At 38.3% G+C, this 17,476-nt stretch overlaps 1 protein-coding gene across 2 annotated transcripts in view; it reads left to right on the top strand.

Moving 5' to 3' along the window:
* The window catches only part of nf2a (NF2, moesin-ezrin-radixin like (MERLIN) tumor suppressor a), a 138,822-nt gene that overhangs the window by 89,219 nt on the left and 32,127 nt on the right, over nucleotides 1-17,476 (top strand). Inside the window, exon 18 of one of the 2 annotated variants that reach the window (XM_056457375.1) lies at nucleotides 6,528-6,708. The exons of the other annotated variant lie outside the window; for it this stretch is intronic. Coding sequence (XP_056313350.1) covers nucleotides 6,528-6,626 — 99 coding nt within the window. The 3' untranslated portion in view covers nucleotides 6,627-6,708. Of the gene's footprint in view, nucleotides 1-6,527; nucleotides 6,709-17,476 lie in introns of those variants that run through there. 2 annotated transcript variants of the gene reach the window in all.

The following is a 17,476-nucleotide window of genomic DNA, read 5'->3' as shown; positions in this document are numbered from 1 at the left end:
GAAATAGACATCTTTTCAAGTTTCTTTGCGAAGAGATTCGTTTGTCCAGAAATCAAGTGAATCCAGCATGTCTGTGCAGGAAGATGATCAAATTCTGGAGATCGCAAATGACAAAATGTTGAGAGTTTTGCAAAAATGTTACATTTCTAATCCTGAAGTGGACACGAATAAGAATTAGCAGATAAGAAACCATTAGGGATGTTTGCATACCCTTTTTCCCTTCCCGATACGATACCAATTCCGATACCTGAGTGTGTATCTGTGGAAACTCTGGTGTCTACTACTACTATACTAGCCCTTTGTAAATTTACAGAATTAGTTAAGAACACAGGCTCATTGTGGATATGTACACCTGTGTACAATTCTGGAGAGCGTGAATTATGTAGTCGAATTATGTAGACAGACATCATATTTTTAACATCAAGTATTACTGACCACATATGTTTTTCCATCCTTTATATATTAAAAAAATATTGGTCACATTTTATTTTAAGTTACACTTATTGTACTATGTACTAATACTATTATAACAAACCATTAATATTTAACCCTTTTAACTCAATAAACTGTTATTGATTTGGGTTTAAGGTATCATGTAGGATTAGACATGAATAAGATCCTACTTTAAGTACTAATAAAACAGCCAATATCTAAATAGGCAGGTAATCAGTAAAGGCTGATAATGAGCTAGTAGTTAATAGAGGGAATTTGCTTACAATTGGCTTAAAGTCTTACCAAAATTTTAAATATTGTATAATATTCAAGGGATTGTTCACCCAAAAATGTCAAATTTGTGCTGTTAATTCACCTTCAGGTATACACGAAGTAGATGATTTTTATTTACTTTTTCATCAGTAAAGCATTCAGATTTTTACCTCTGAAGCCGCCTTTTCACCACACACGACAATCGACAGACCAGAACTCATTCATTTCCAATGGAGAGTAGTCCAGGAGCTGCGTGGAGATCCGATCATCTCTGTATGCGGAAAATATGGATCTGATTTGAGCTGCGGATTTGTTCAAATATTTGCGACTAGACCGGATGCGACCGGATATGATGTATTCCAGTGTTCTTCAAGCAGGTCTGGATGCGCGAGATGAAAATTAAGTGTTTTTTCACATTTTTTTGTTACTTTTTGAATTAGAAAAAATCTATTTTAGAAAAGGCCAATTGTATTCATAAATGAATAATAAAACAAATAATTTTTTAATGCTATCTCTGCATTTTCTCCAAAATGTTTAGCGGCTTATGAATTTGGTAAATGCACAGAATAAAGGCTCTTTTGCACTTATTTCAGACATCGCAAAAATCAGCTTCTCTTCCATGGTGCACGACAAACAAAAATTCTGTGCGACTGCCACAAGGGGGCGTATTCCGACATTCAATTTAATTCACCTTTATTTCTATAGTTCATTTACAATGTAAATTGTCAAAGCAGCTTAATATAGACGTTCTAGTAGATTGAAATTGAAACTGTGTCAGTCCAGTGTGGTTTAATTTTTACTACTGAAAGTCCAAACACTGAAGAGAAAAACACCGAAGCGCAGCTCCACAAGTCCCAAACCAAGCAAGCCAGTGGTGAGGACAAAACTTCACCAATTGATGAAAGAGATGTAAAAAACCTAGAGAGAAACCAGGCACAACCATTTGTCCTCTGGCCAAACTTCTTGTGCAGAGCTGCAGTCTAAGTGCTGGAGGCTGGAGAACGCTGGACGTCCATCGTGGAGAAGATGCAGGTGTGAGTAGGCCCCCGTGGGTGTTCAGGCTGCCCACGGGATCAATGCGGAGACTCGTCTGTCACTGGGGTCTTTCAGGAGTCAGTCTCATTCTCTCCTCTCCTCTCCTCCATGAACGCAATGGCATCTGCTCAGAATATGGCCTGGTCCAGGGTTAAGGAGACCTATAGAAGTCCTCTATGCTTGGCACTGTCTCTTCACAGGACTTGGATCACTTCAATGGCATTGTACAATCTCTAGAGCCCTCAAGATGAGTATCATAATGTTGTGTTCAAATGTCGTGTGCAGTGGAAAGGCGTCTTGAAGCTGTGGTTCTTCTCTGTAAAAAACATGCTGGGTTCCACACAATTCCTTCATGTTGTCCCAACACAAATCAATTAAGTTAATAGTTTTTACATTAGTTTTTAAGTGGGTTGAACATAAAACAATGAAGTTCCTTAGGAATTGTTTTGTTTAAACTAATTTTAAATAAGTAGTTTGAACAAGCAGCAAAAGTAATTTTTTTTTTGAGTGTTGGGTAATTGTTTACCATCTTTTTGAGAGTCAAATCAAAAACATACAAGGTTAATAAATGAATAGCCATGTCTCCGGATGATATGTTGAGCTTAAATGAATTGAAACCAGGGCTTAATTTGTGCCGGAACACGCCGGATCCACCTCACTTTACGCCAGAGGCACCTCATTTTACTGATCCCCCTCCTCAATCGCTCTCCTCCCTCGTCCTTTCACTTTCTTCCGTGACTCCCCAACCCTCGTCACTTTTTTTCGCGACAAATCTACCCACTCTTCACTTTCGTTCGCGACACCCCTCACCCCCAACCGCCCCCATCACCCCCATCTCCCACCACCCCCTCTTCACTTTCATCCATTGTCGTGCCCATGCCCACAGCCATCCCTGATTGAAACAGTCAGTCAGTGCAAGAAACTGAAAAATATTTCTGACATTATTACCTTTAAATACCTTTAACTGAGCAAATCAAATCAGATTATTGTCTGTAGTTCTTTCAAACATTTCATCTTTATTTCATCAGTTTGTTTTGGTAATCCCGCAATGGCATAACTTCATATAGCGCACTCGACCCAGAAGCCGCACAAAAATAACAAACTAAAATAAAAAACAACGCAATGCGCTGCTACAATCTAACCGGGGAAAATATACAATTTCATCGTTTTAAAACGCAAGAACTTACCTTTTTCCGATCGAACCAGAACACCAAAGCTCTAACAAACATTTTCCCCTCCTTGTCTCTCCCACATATTACTCAAACAAATAAAGATTAACGCAAGCCAAAAATCCATTCAAATTAATTTACATTGGACAAGCCCCCACGACACGGCGAAATATAATCAAAAAGAATATTTATTTTATCACAGTTGAAAATAATATAATCAAAACATCAGTATCAGTATGTTCAATCAGTGTGAAAAAATGGATGTGGTAAGTCTTCTCAGTGATAGTATATGGATGCAAAACATAATGCCCAAATTGGAGCGCAGCTCTGGCCAACTGCCAAGTGAATGAACAGCGGCCTCGACAAACTCTCTGATGGGGTTTAAATAAGGATGCTAACCAGCCTCAGGTGCGCTGAAGGCATGCCCCCAACATAGAATAAATCAAACACACAAAACCAAAACAATGGGGTCCTAACAATAATGTCATCTGGAATGGCAAAGAAAGTGTTCTTGCTGGACTCCCAGAGTTCATTAAGATTTTTTGGATTCATCTTCAATGCCTCCTGCTTCATCTTACCCCAGACATGCTCAATGTTCATGTCTGGTGACTGGGTTGGCCAATCCTGGAGCACCTTGGCCTTCTTTGCTTTCAGGAACTTTGATATGGAGGCTGAAGTTTAAGCCCTCTTCTGTGGTTTATGTAATGGGCAGCCCAAATGTCATGATACCTCAGGCTTTTGATGTTGCAACCACTCCACAGATCTCTCGCACGCCCCTATACTAAATGTAACCCCAAACCATGATTTTTCCTTCACCAAACTTGACTGATTTCTGTGAAATCTTGGGGCCATGCGGGTTCCAAAAGGTCTATGCAGTATTTGTGATGATTGGGATGCAGTTCAGATCAACTAGAGGTCAAGTTATTATTTGTTGCTGTTACAACTTGGATTGACGACAAGACTTTTGTCAGGTAGTGTACATTAAAGTACCCAAATATTTATCTGAAACACAGATGTTTTGAATTGAATTGAAAGTATGCAAAGTGAATGAATTATTTCTCAATTTTTATATCATAACTTCAAACAGTTTCCTCATATGGTAGCTCAGGGGTTAGCACTGCCACCTTACAACAAGGATTTTGTGGAATTTCTGTGTGGAGTAACCTGGAGTAGCTGAAAGGACATCCGCTGCTTAAAATATGCTGGAATTGTTGGCGGTTCATTCCACTGTGGCGACCCCTGATCAATAAGGGACTAAGCTTATGGAAAATGAATGAATATGGGCTTATTTTGACTCAGGGACATCCGAAAGTGAGGTTGCAGATCTGCAAAACTCACTTTCAGCAGATTTGTTCAGTCAAATTGGAATCAAAATAATGAATCATTTGCAAACTAAGCATCACTCTGGATCATTTGCGGTAGTTTTGTATTAAAGCTAATCATTTTGTAAACCATGTTCAGTCTCATGCACATAGACAGATCATTTTATAAGAGCTCAAAGTATCAGCAGCAGCCCTAGGTATAACCCCCCATCCCCATATGTATGTTTTGATATGTTTATTTCTTTGTTTTTATCTCAAATAGCCTCAGACTTGAAATTGTCCCCCAAGGATCACGGTTTAAGCTACAAAAATATTCTGCTGAAGAAAAAAGGTCACCTACATCGTGCCTGGCCTGACAGTGAGTAATTTTTTATAGTAACTGTGCCTTCAGGTTTTTATCTGTTTAAAAAAATGATACTGAAATCTGAATGGCTTCTGCGGCTGCATGTATCATTACTTTACAAATTCTGAGCACATAGTGACTCTTTCTTGAAAGGTTGTTTTAAAATCCAGTCCTCTTTGGAGAAAGTGAATGAGATTTTTATTCCCAGATGAAGCCCTGACTGTTAAGCTCCATTGTGTTTTGGGATGTTTTTTGGTGTGTGATTGTGTTTGTGTGGGACAGGATTAGGACAGAACAGTTGGATTTTCTTCTTCCTGAAGAATGTTACGCAAGGTAAATCAACATAATCAGCCTATAAATGAACAATTTGTATTTTTTGCAAGAAAGCTGCAACTATCTCATTTGTAGCATGAAGGATTAGTCAGTAGATTACGATTCTCAATTAAATCATCAGTTTAATAGCTCATTAAAGCATTTTAGATGAAGTAAACTGTGTTTATATCTGGAAATGTGCATATCTGTTATAGGTTTTGGTCATGCTTTAGTTTAATATACAATACTCACTATTAACAAATCATTAACTGTGGGTTTTAGCTTAATGAACTTCTGATTATTTGCTTCTTATCAATAGTTAATGTACACACTACCTGACAAAAGTCTTGTCGTCGATCACGGTTGTAAGAGCAACAAATAATAACTTGACTTCTAGCTGATCATTTGGAAAAGTGGCAGAAGGTAGATTTTTCTGTTGAACTGCGTCCCAATCATCACAAATACAGCAGAAGACCTATTGGAACCTGCATGGACCCAAGATTCTCTAGAAATCAGTCAAGTTTGGTGAAGGAAAAGTCAACAGCCTGAGATATCAAGACATTTGTGCTGCCCATTACATTACAAACCACAGGAGAGGGCAAATTCTTCAGTAGGATAGCGCTCATTCTCATACTTCAGCCTCCACATCAAAGTTCCTGAAAGCGAAGAAGGTCAAGGTGCTCCAGGATTGGCCAGCCCCAGTCACCAGACATGAACTTTATTGAGCATACCTGGGGTAAGATGGAAGAGGCATTAAAGATGAATGCAAAGAATCTTGATGAACTCGGGGAGTCCTGCAAGAACGCTTTCTTTGTCATTCCAGATGACTTCATTAATAAGTTATTTGAGTCATTGCAGAGATGTATGGATGCAGTCCTCCAAGCTCATGGGAGTCATACACAATATTAACTCTTTTTCCACTACGCCATGACTTTATATTCTATACTGTACATTATTTATGTTAAGTGACAAGACTTGTCTAAGTAAAGTGAGAACTTACTGTCCTACCTAATTAAAAATCAAGGCATGATCATATTTTATTTTGGTAAAATAAGCGTAATCTAGAGGCCTTTGCCTTTCATTTAAGCCACTTCTGATACCAATTGATCAAGTAGAAGTCAAGTTATTATGTGTTGTTCCTAAAACTTGGATAGGAGACAAGACTTGTCAGCAAGTGTAAAACAAAAATGGTTTTGTTTTATTTGACATTTTTGCATTTATGAGGAAAAAGCTTGGTTATGGATGTGACAGACTTTGGTAAATGAAAGTTTGAAAACATTGACAGAGATATTTTTGAGTATTTTTAAAGAACTATAAAATACTTGCATACACAAAATTCTTCGATATTTTGGTAAAAACTTAATTATTTTGCATTTGCATGGAATTGCTCAAATATCTTATTATTAAGCGTCAAGTCTATAGTGAGAACTGGTTCCTAAACTAATTGTCACCCAGTTCATTCCCCTTCTAATGGCTAAACAGTTTTTGTATTATTTGTTGCCAGCAAACATATTATTACAGGACAGATGTCTAAAGCGTTTTGCTGCATGTATCATACTCTCCCTAATCCTCATTATCATTATCACAGCCTGAGACAAACAGCCACCATCAGTCATCAGTTTGTGCCTTTCCTCAACACAGAGTCTGCATGTCTGGACGAGTGACAGCTTGACTGACAGCTGGCCTGACGCGTATTGGCAGGCTGTCGCATTCGGGAGAGGGATGTGCTTTCGGAGGTGACCATGTTACTGAGCGTCCCATCACTTCTTGGGGTGGCAGATGGAGGCCCTGGAAGACAAAACTGCATATACCAAAGGTGAAAAGAAGAATTGCTATTTCACCGAAGGGGAGAAAATCAGAGGCAGTGATAATCAATGGGAACTCTTTTTTTTTTTTCCTTTGCCTCAGGATTTTATTAAAGTTTGATTGGAGCTTAGTCGGATTACACAGCTCACATGCTGTTTGATTGGCCAGGCTGTTCTCTGAGGGCGAGCTTTGTTTCTGATCCCAGGATACCCTGGATTTAAAGGTGACAGGCAGTGTTTTGGTAGAGAAATGCTTTCTTCTGTTGCAGTTTTATACCCTAAACAGAGTTGGCAAGGCTCTGAAGTGTGACTTTTTTTTTCACTGCAACTGCTTTTTAATTCTCTGATTTTCACTCAAACAATTATTTTTTTGTTGCTTGTTTAAACTACTTATTTAAAATTAGCTGTTTAAAGAAACAAACAGGGAGAGGAAGAAATTAGCTTCTTGTGGTAATCATTACCGTGCACAAATCTTAAACTTGAGTGAGCTTAAACTTTAGGCTTTAGTCACCATCTAACATAGTAAAGCATTTATTACAGCGCTCAAACGACTCAAATCAAGGCCAAAATCTAACTGTTTAAAACTTTCTGCAACTGCATTTTCAACTCAACTTTAGTAAGTCTTTTTGGCGCTGATATAGGCTTGCAGAAATTACACACTTCGCCTTTAATCTTCACAAAACACTATAGAAACTATACTTCACTGGATTCCTGATTGGATGTCAGTGCTTGTTTTTCACAGCGCTGCTTGTGCGCATTACCTGAGACGCTAATGAATGACAATGAGTTCAGTCATTCGTTTTTCTGCTTAAATTGCTTTAATAGGCTTCAGGTGACTTACAAAACATCCCTTGACTGAATGGAAGAAAGCGGAGTGTGTATGTGTGTGTGTAATTACGCTTTGCCCTCACGTCCATGCAATGCCTGCTTTGTTTTCTATTTGCGTCATTGGATATAACAGTAGGACATTAGTATTACTGCTATCTCAAAGGACTGCGTGCAACAATCACTACGGCTTTTAGGTGGCGATCAGTGGGGAGCATCAAGCCTGAACGCATGTGCTCACCGACTCCATAAATATATGCAAATCATATCCACACGACAGAATATGTTTGATTGACGCGTGTTGAAATGTCAGGCAGCCAATAATCAGTTTAGCTCTTTTGTGTTCGTTTGCTTCCTGTTTATTGTGTCATTAATACACACTATAGTCGAATGCTTGATTCTGATTGGCTGAGCGTTTTGATTAATGTTTTGTAAATAGAAGTATTGATAGTATTGTATTGCACTGTTTAAGTTCAATCAAAGTGGCTGGAATTAAACATTTCCATTAGGGATGTCCAGATCCGATCACTTGATTGGAAATCGGGCCCATATATCATGTTCAGTTGAAGTCAGAATTATTAGCCCCCTTTGAATTTTTTTTCTTTTTTAGATATATTTCCAAAATGATGTTTAACAGAGCAAAGAAATTTTAACAGTATTTCTGATAATATTTTTTCCTCTGGGGAAAGTCTTGTTTGTTTTATTTTGGCTAGAATAAAAGCAGTTTTTAAAATTTTTTAAATCCATTTTAAGGTCAAAATTATTAGCCCCTTTAAGCTATTTTTTTCCCAGAACATATTTTTTTCTACAGAACAAACCATCGTTATACAATAACCTGCCTAATTACCCTAACCTGCCTAGTTAACCTAATTAACCAAGTTAAGCCTTTAAATGTCACTTTAAGCTGAATAGAAGTGTCTTGAAAAATATCTAGTAAAATATTATTTACTGTCATCATGGCAAAAATAAAATAAATCAGTTATTAGAAATGAGTTATTAAAACTGTTATGTTTAGAAATGTGTTCTCTCTGTTAAACAAAAATTTGGGAAAAAAACAGGGGGGCTAATAATTCTGACTTCAACTGTATATGTATATATGTGTGTTTGCGTGTGTGTGCGTGTGTGTGTGTGTGTGTGTGTGTGTGTGTGTATGTATAAAATTGGTCGTTCTTTTTTTCCTTAAGTTTTTTCCTTAAACGTCAATGTTTTTGCAGTTATTCACCTCATTTTCTGTTTAATTATGAAGTTTAAATACTGCTTTTTAGTGACATTTTAAGCACTATAATTTGCTGGATTAGCGTGTCTGATGGTCGTCATTACTACACTTTTTGATGTATCAAAAATATTTGCTAAAAATTTAGAATAAAGAAATGAGAACAATACTTTTTTTTTAATTCAACAGAACAACAGTGGTACTGGTATCTCGTTACAACAAGTACAGCAGTTTTTGTTAGACATTCTAACAAATGCATACAAATGCTTCAAAGCAAAGACAAACATAAAAGGAGATTAAAAAACAAATTTCGAAAGACAGTCTCTGAGTACCCTCAAGTAAAATCCAGAGAGACCAAATGCGCCAGAACTCAATACTTTTTATTAAATACAAATTTATTAGATCAAATATCATTAGAAAGAGGAAAAATGGAATATGTTAAAGTTTTAAATTAAAACTAGCCTTTTGCTATTTATTAGGCAAATAATAAACTGGCCAGCAAATGAATCCACAGTCATGAAGTGACAGCCAACACAGGGTTCCGCTTGGTCTTAAACCCTTCTTCTATGCGTTATTTTCACTATTTATGATGGCTTAGCAGTCAAAATAGAACAAATAGGTCATGTATGGGACAAATTCTGGACCGTTGTCAGTGAGGGGTGGATCTTTCGCGCTACAGGCCTGAGATATTCTGAAGAATGTTAAAAAATTATTGACAAACACATGGTTGGAACAAAAATATAATTGAAGTCAATGGCTGTTTTTCCCCTAAATCTCAAGTATGCCATTCTTTTTGTTCAACAGAAGAAAACAAACTTCTTTTCACACAACCATTACCAGCTTTCATCACTCTCGTCAAGCAAATGGCACTCTATACAAGTGCTCTTGGCAGATCCTCAAGTAATGCCAAGTGTGCCATTCACAAAATCAGTTCAAACGCAATTAACACTTCTATACAGACACCGATTACGGAGCACCTAAGAGTAGTCAGCTGCAAGTATACTTATCATCTGCATTGTTAATCAGAGAAACAATATGGATCCCGTAATGCAACTGCTATACTTTTTCCATTTGTATGTGTCTTTAAGAATTTAAGAAACCGGTCTTACTGCACCCAACCTGCACTGTGCTGAGATCGAACCGGTGATTCTTTGCATGGGAGTAGTTTGCTCTAACAAGGAGGCTAAAGACCATGGCATCTAACGTCTGTCGCTAGAGCACCTTTAGAGGTCAGAGGAGTGAGGTAACCTGCATACAATTTCGGTAGCTGGCCTCTGTAACACTCGCCCCCTAAACTTCACTTCCATCCCAGACGAGCCCCCACATGTAACCCACCGGTCCTACTGCACCCAACCCGGTCTGAGCTCGGATCAACCAGCAATTCTTTGCACAGGAGTCAGTTGCTCTAACAAAGAGGCTAAAGGCCAAGGTCTCTAGCTTCCTTGTTAGAGTAACCGACTCCAATACAAAGAATTGCTGGTTGAATCCCAGCTCAGACCAGGTTGGGTGTAAAACAGTGTAATAAAAAAACAAACAAACTGTTAATGATAAGCAGTGATAAATAGATAACATGCATGTATCTTATAGTATAGAAATAAACTCTTTCTTGTTGATTGAATCCAAGCCTGGGTTGTTGCATGTTTAAACTATAGTAAAATGGAGAATTAGTGAGTATTTGAAACAACGACTGCATCAAATCATTCAAGCAGAGGGTTTATCACTGTCTTTTTGTTCCCGCTTCACATTATTTTATCTTCCTCATCCTCGCGTTGAGCACAGTGTCTGTCCGCCGATGGGTGGTAGACCGAGAGTTACCTGTGTGAAATCACTCTGCACTCATTAGACTGTCCAATCACAGCAGGGCGGACAATCAGTCTATTTTTAGCCTGCCGTTTTGCATTCCAGAACATCAATCAAAGCCGTATATGCTTCATGCAGACGCCTTTCATAAGCTCTGGGCAGTCAGATATCAGAAAAAGCCAGTAAGGAATACCAATGGTAACTTCTGCTGGTCTGTCAGTTTATCAGCAGGGGGAATTAATGAAAGGCAAATGAGATTTATTATGTAGTCTGCTATTTAGCACAGTGAGACTCGCACAGTGAGAATTTTGAAAATATTTATATGAGCCGTAGTAAGTTAATTTAAATTTTTAATATTGAAACCAAAAATTTTGCACACTATCCCAGACTATCACATAGAGTGCGTACGGAAAGTATTCAGGCCCCCTTAAATTTTTCACTCTGTTATATTGCAGCCATTTGCTAAAATAATTTAGGTAAATATTTTCCCTCATTAATGTACACACAGCACCCCATATTGACAGAAACACACAGAATTGATGACATTTTTGCAGATTTATTTTAAAAGAAAAACTGAAACATCACATGGTATAGTATATACACTCTCCAGCCACTTTATTAGGTATACCGGTCCAACTGCTTGTTAATGCAAATTTCTAATCAACCAATCACATGGCAGCAACTCAATGCATTTAGGCATGTAGACATGGTCAAGACGATCTGCTGCAGTTCAAGCATCAGAATGGGGAAGAAAGACGATTTAAGTGACTTTGAACATGGCATGGTTGTTGGTGTCAGACAGGCTGGTCTGAGTATTTTAGAAACTGCTGATCTACTGGGATTTTCATGCACAACCATCTCTAGGCTTTACAGAGAATAGTCCAAAAAAGAGAAAATATCCAGTGAGCGGCAGTTCTGTGGGCGCAAATGCCTTGGTAATGCCAGAGGTCAGAGGAGAATGACCAGACTGGTTCCAGCTGATAGAAAGGCAACAGTAACTCAAATAACCACCCGATACAACCGAGGTCTGCAGAAGAGCATCTCTGAATGCACAACACATCCAACCTTGAAGCAGATGGGCTACAGCAGCAGAAACCCACACCGGGTGCCACTCCTGTCAGCTAAAAACGAAAAATGTTGCCTGGTCTGATAAGTCTCGATTTCTGCTGCGACATTTGGATGGCAGTTTCAGAACATGAACAACATGAAAGCATGGATCCATCCTGCCTTGTAACAACGGTTCAGGCTGGTGGTGGTGTAATGGTGTGGGGGATATTTTCTTGGCACACTTTGGGCCCATTAGTACCAGTTGAGCATCGTGTCAACACCACAGCCTAGATTAATATTGTTGCTGACCATGTCTATCCCTTTATGACCACAGTGTACCCATCTTCTGATGGCTACTTCAAGCAGGATAACACTCCATGTCATAAAGAGCAAATCATCTCAGACTGGTTTCTTGAACATGACAATGAGTTCACTGTAGTCAAATGGCCTCCACAGTCACCAGAGCTCAATCCAATAGAGCACCTTTGGTATGTGGTAAAATGGGAGATTTGCATCATGGATGTGCGGACCACAAATCTGCAGCAACTGTGTGATGCTGTCATGTCAATATGGGGCAAAATCTCTGAGGAACATTTCCAATACCTTGTTGAATCTATGCCACAAAGGATTAAGGCAGTTCTGAAGTCAAAAGGGGGTCAAACCTGGTACTAGTAAAGTGTAGCTAATAAAGTGGCCGGTGAGTGTATGGTAGAGTAGTATAACGTAAAGTATTTCTTTTTTAACTACAGCTGCTGGTTTCACTGTAAATGTTATGAATAGTTTTTTTTTACAGTACATGCATAGCATTTACATCAATAATATATAAACAACCTATGCTTGTATGTTTTTGAATATTAATGAAATCACTAATGAGGCTTAGCCGTTACATTTTCAATTGAAATAGCCTTACTGGAATATCTCTATCTGTAATATAGACTGATTTCACGCGGCTGCCATTTTTAAAAGCGAAATCCAGGCTGCGTTGGGAAGAAACCCGGAAGTATCGTTGGGAGTTACATAGGAATGTTGTGTAGCTGGCTGTATATCTTATCAGCGAAGAGAAAGTGACATAAATGTATAATTTCACATCCTTCTGAGTGACCCGATGGTCCGTTCTGAATGAATAGTGAAAATAAAAAGGAGATCAGAGCTCATTTTCAGCTAAGTTAAGGGAAATGGCACTAGTTAGCTTACGTTTTCTTTCCCAAACACACGTTTTAGATGCCATTTATCAAACTCGAGTTAATGAACTGATTCTTTCACTATATTAGACTTGTCACGAAACTGAATTAAAAGAAAAAACATCCATTACCCGTTAACATGTAAGGCACTGTTGATGGCTTTCTTAAACCAGCGCTGATTTGCTATTGTGTTCACGTGCTCAACAGAAATGACTGTGATTGGCCGAGAAGGTCATCAGTTCACCCTCCGCTGTTTACCGAGTACAAACACAGACGAGCGATCTGCTTGATGACTTGACTGATCTTCACGGCTGCGTCGCGCTCCAGTGTCCGTGTATCTGTGTTTGCACCGGGTGAAGAGCGGTAAACTGGTAAGCACTGGTGAATACTATGGTAAATCAGCGCTGTTTATGAACGCGCTCAGCAGCGCTTGAATGTAAGCGGAAAATGGACGTTTTTAAAACTTCAGTATCAGGACAACACTATTACAGGCAACACGAGGGTGTGCTGCAGAGGACTGCAGTGTTTTATTGCTCACAGGGTTACATAGACTGAAGCAGGAAAGCGTCCCCACAGTGTTTAACTCGTGCCATGAACTGAAGCCTAGGAGGACACTTGATCATATTACTTTTAAAGTGATGTAGTTTGATGCTAAATTGCTTTTAATTGTTTAAATTAAACTTACTGAATGATATTAAAGTGATGTTTACACCATTTCTGCATTTTGAAATCTCGGCAACAGCTGGAGGTTTGTAGTCCACATCATGTTACTGCAATGTTTACAGTGCTGGTCCTATACTTCCGGGTTTCTTCCCACCGCAGCCTCGCTTTGCTTCTTTAAAATGGCGGCCGCGTGAAATAAGCGTCATGTCATCTGATCTATCTGTTTGTTAGCTGTCTGTCTGATAATCCATTCTTCATCTATTATTTGATCTGTCTGTCTATTATAACACTTTCTCCAGTTAAATTTTTCAAGTCAGTAGAACTAATATCAAATGAATACCAATTTTATCTGCACAGTGTTTGAGGAGAACCTACATTTTTGTTTCTAATATTTAATTTTGTAATTCTACAGTTTGTTCTTTTACTTCTCTGTTCTTTATTGATTAGTGTATTAGTGAAACACTCTCGGTGTGTTTCTTTAGATAAATGCATTGCCCTTTGTGCCATTAGCTGCCTCTAAAGGAACAAAGCAGTTGCCACCATCATTATTACGCTGTTCTCATTATAGCATGAGTTTCAGTAATTAAATTCAACCGTGAAGCCCATTCTCTGTGCTCTGAAACACCTTTTCTAATTGGTCTAAGATTCGCATAACCCATCGAACAATGTAAACTACACTGTAACACTTAAAGTCATCGAGCTATTATTATCTGCATTTAAAGCCCATTTAATAACATCTTCAGGTTAGGCTTTTGTGAAGTTTCTGCTATATGATTGTTGGCCAATATACAGTTATACTGCCAGTTTCAGACTGTTGAATGATCTTTTTCCTAGAATTGATTGGCACGGTCATGCATTCACAATGGTATAAACTGTTATAAGGTGGATCAAATGTGTATATATATATATAGACGAATTATTACAAATGATTAAAATGATTATGCATGTATGAATGCAGATGATAACAACAGTTCATTTAAATACTTACCTAATATAAAGCTTAAATTTACATTAGACGTGATAAACGTGAAACCATGATTATTCTTCAGACTATAATCATACAACCAAAATCTATAATTGCTGCATCTATAATTGTTATGCAGTTTAAAACATAACATTTAAATGTGTCTGAATTATAGGTGGGTATAGATAATTTTTTTTAATCTAGATTAATCTCACTGTAATCTTGGAATTAATCTACATTAAAATGGCTGATTTGAATTCTGCCGAAGGCATTCAGAAAATTTGTGCTACCCGAATAATGACTAAACGCAAGTATTTGAGAAAGGGTTTCTCAAGCCAGGTGGTGCATTAGACCAGGGGCTCATCTCCTGTTTCCAAAATGCATCACAAACTGCTTGAGAAACTGTTCTACTATGATAATTGGTGATGAAAATAAATTATGTTTAATAAGATGTACTTGTGTTTACTAACTGTTTATTCAGTTAAACATGAATGTTGAACAGTAGGCCTACATAAGCTCCAAACAGCGATTTTTGATTACCTTAATCTGACTAAAGTCATAACTGATCAGAAATAGAATTAAGACATGTGGAGTATGCGGAAATTTGAAAATGTGAAATGCGGAAGTTTTTTTTCTTTCCATTTGGCGTGCGTTATTAAATTCCATGACACTCTCACCAGTCCTTACTCCTTATTTGCGTCTAATACCCTAGTTTGTCACGGGGCATGAATGAAATGTTTATGAGTGAAGGTGAAACTGCCGAACTGCGATTAAAGTCACCCAAAACTACAGGAAACTCTTACTTGAAAGCACTTCATTTAAACATCTTAATTATATTATTGTCTATTAAGGCAAATAACTAGATTACAGATGTCCATGTATAAAGCGTAGTCAGTATGTCTTCGACGAAAGTGAAAGATCCAGAAGGTCATCCTGCTGTTTTGATTCAGAAGGGCACATTTTTGTGCCAGACGGCTCACCGGTCAGGTATACATCCGCACTAAAATATCATGGTGAAAGTCATCATAGCTTGCGTAGAATAGACCCAGCTCCAAACCCAACTTTGAGAATAGATTAACGGCGATATTTTTTTTATCGGGTGATAAGAGTCTATCGTTAACGCAGCACGTTAACACTGATAACGGCCCACCACTAGTCTGAATGTAGAAACCTACTTAAGCAAGGCACTGCTTTTGTTGTTCTCTGAAATACAACATTTAAATGTCTGGAAAACAAAAGCCACATTGTACAAAGCAGTGATGTTATGTAGTTTCAAAATACAATATATTAACATTTTAATGTTGAAAAATTCAACATGGGTGTCTCAAGGAGCAAAAATACAACATATGGGCTCTTATTTGCTGTTGTGTCATCACTCATATTGCAAGTCATATCTCTCCGGCCCCTCATTTGGGATGCTTTTCATGAACTGGCCTCCATGACAAACTAATTGAATAGCTCTGTTCTACTCTATGATGCAATAGATTGGATTAGCTCCACCTCCACAGAAAATCCTACTTTTATTTCACAGCCTGTTCAGCTCTGTTATTATGCAAACTGTTAGCCAATCAGAGCAGTGAATATAAATTTGCCACGCACATTCAATTCAGTTCAACTCATGTTTATTTCTTTAGCGCTTTTAAACTATAGAATGTGTCAAAGCAGCTTAACACAGAAGTTCTACTAAATAGAAACTGTGTCAGTCCAGTTTTCAGAGTTTAAGTTCAGTTTAGTTCAGTTCAGTGTGGTTTACATTTCACTGCTGAAAGTCCAAACACTGAAGAGCAAATCCATCGATGCGCAGCTCGACAAGTCCTAAACCATGCAAGCCAGTGGCGACAGCGACAAGGAAAAAACTCTAATACTGAATTGACAGTATTATGATTTTAAACAATCTTACATCGAACTTTTGAACAATATTAATACTATATTTATGATGTGTTTTTTAAATTTATTTAGAAAATGAACATTTACGTTTGTTGTCAGTTTAAGTGTCATTGAGTCTGGTGAGTCTGTGAAGTGAAGGAAAAGACTTGGGAAACTTTGTTTAGCTTTTTTACACCATTCATTCATTTTCCTTCCGCTTAGTCCCTTATTTATCAAGGGTCGCCACAGCTGAATGAACCACCAACTATTCTGGCATATGTTTTACACAGCGGATGCCCTTCCAGCCACAAATCAAATCAAACACCCATACACTCTCACATTCACATACATAAACTACAGCCAATTTAGTTTATTCAATTCACCTATAGCGCATGTCTTTGGACTGTGTGGGAAACTGGAGCACCTGGAGGAAACCCACGCAAACACGAGGAGAACATGCAAACTCCACACAGAAACTGGACACAAACCAGTGACCTTCTTGTTGTGAGGTGACAGTGCTAACCACTGAGCCACCGTATTTAACACTTTTTGTCTTGTATAGTGATGATGATTTTTCTTCTCAGAGAAACAGGACTCTGACAAGGACACTGGTGTTTGATAAGGACACTCTGCTGTTTGATTATCTGTCATATCATTATCTACTTTTGACTTTCAGAGCTCACACATACACGCTCTGTCATAAGTGCACAGCTAGCAGATCAATAGCATTAAAAGAAGATGAGTAAAATCAGATTGCTTAATCCTTATATGGAAAAAAGCTTCCGGTTTCTTCTCTTTTAACCCTCCGACACAGTGGTTTTCCAGGCACATATGCACTTGTCTCATCAATGCAGGAAACAACGCTCATTGTGTCACTGCTTGTCAGTATTTTCACCTCTCTATTTTTAGAGAAACGAACGACATCTAAAAACCACTGAGAGCCCCTCTGCTTTTTTTTTTGTTGATGCCCTTGTTTTCTTCAAAAGCTTCTCTCTCTCTCTCTCTCTCTCTCTCTCTCTCTCTCTCTCTCTCTCTCTCTCTCTCTTTCTCTCTCTCTCTCTCTCTCTCTCTGTCTCTCTCTTTCTCTCTCTCTCTCTCTCTCGCTCTCTCTCTCTCTCTCTCTCTCTCTCTCTCTCTCTCTCTCTCTGTCTTACTCCTCTCATCTTTTCAGCCTCAGCTAACTTGCTTTTCTGTCACACTGTCTACCTTTCATCCCTGGTGTCTCC

This window comes from Danio aesculapii, chromosome 5 (assembly GCF_903798145.1).
Source record: "Danio aesculapii chromosome 5, fDanAes4.1, whole genome shotgun sequence".
Lineage (NCBI taxonomy): Eukaryota > Metazoa > Chordata > Actinopteri > Cypriniformes > Danionidae > Danio > Danio aesculapii.
Note: the sequence above shows the minus strand (reverse complement) of the source record. Positions and strands in the feature narration are given on the sequence as shown.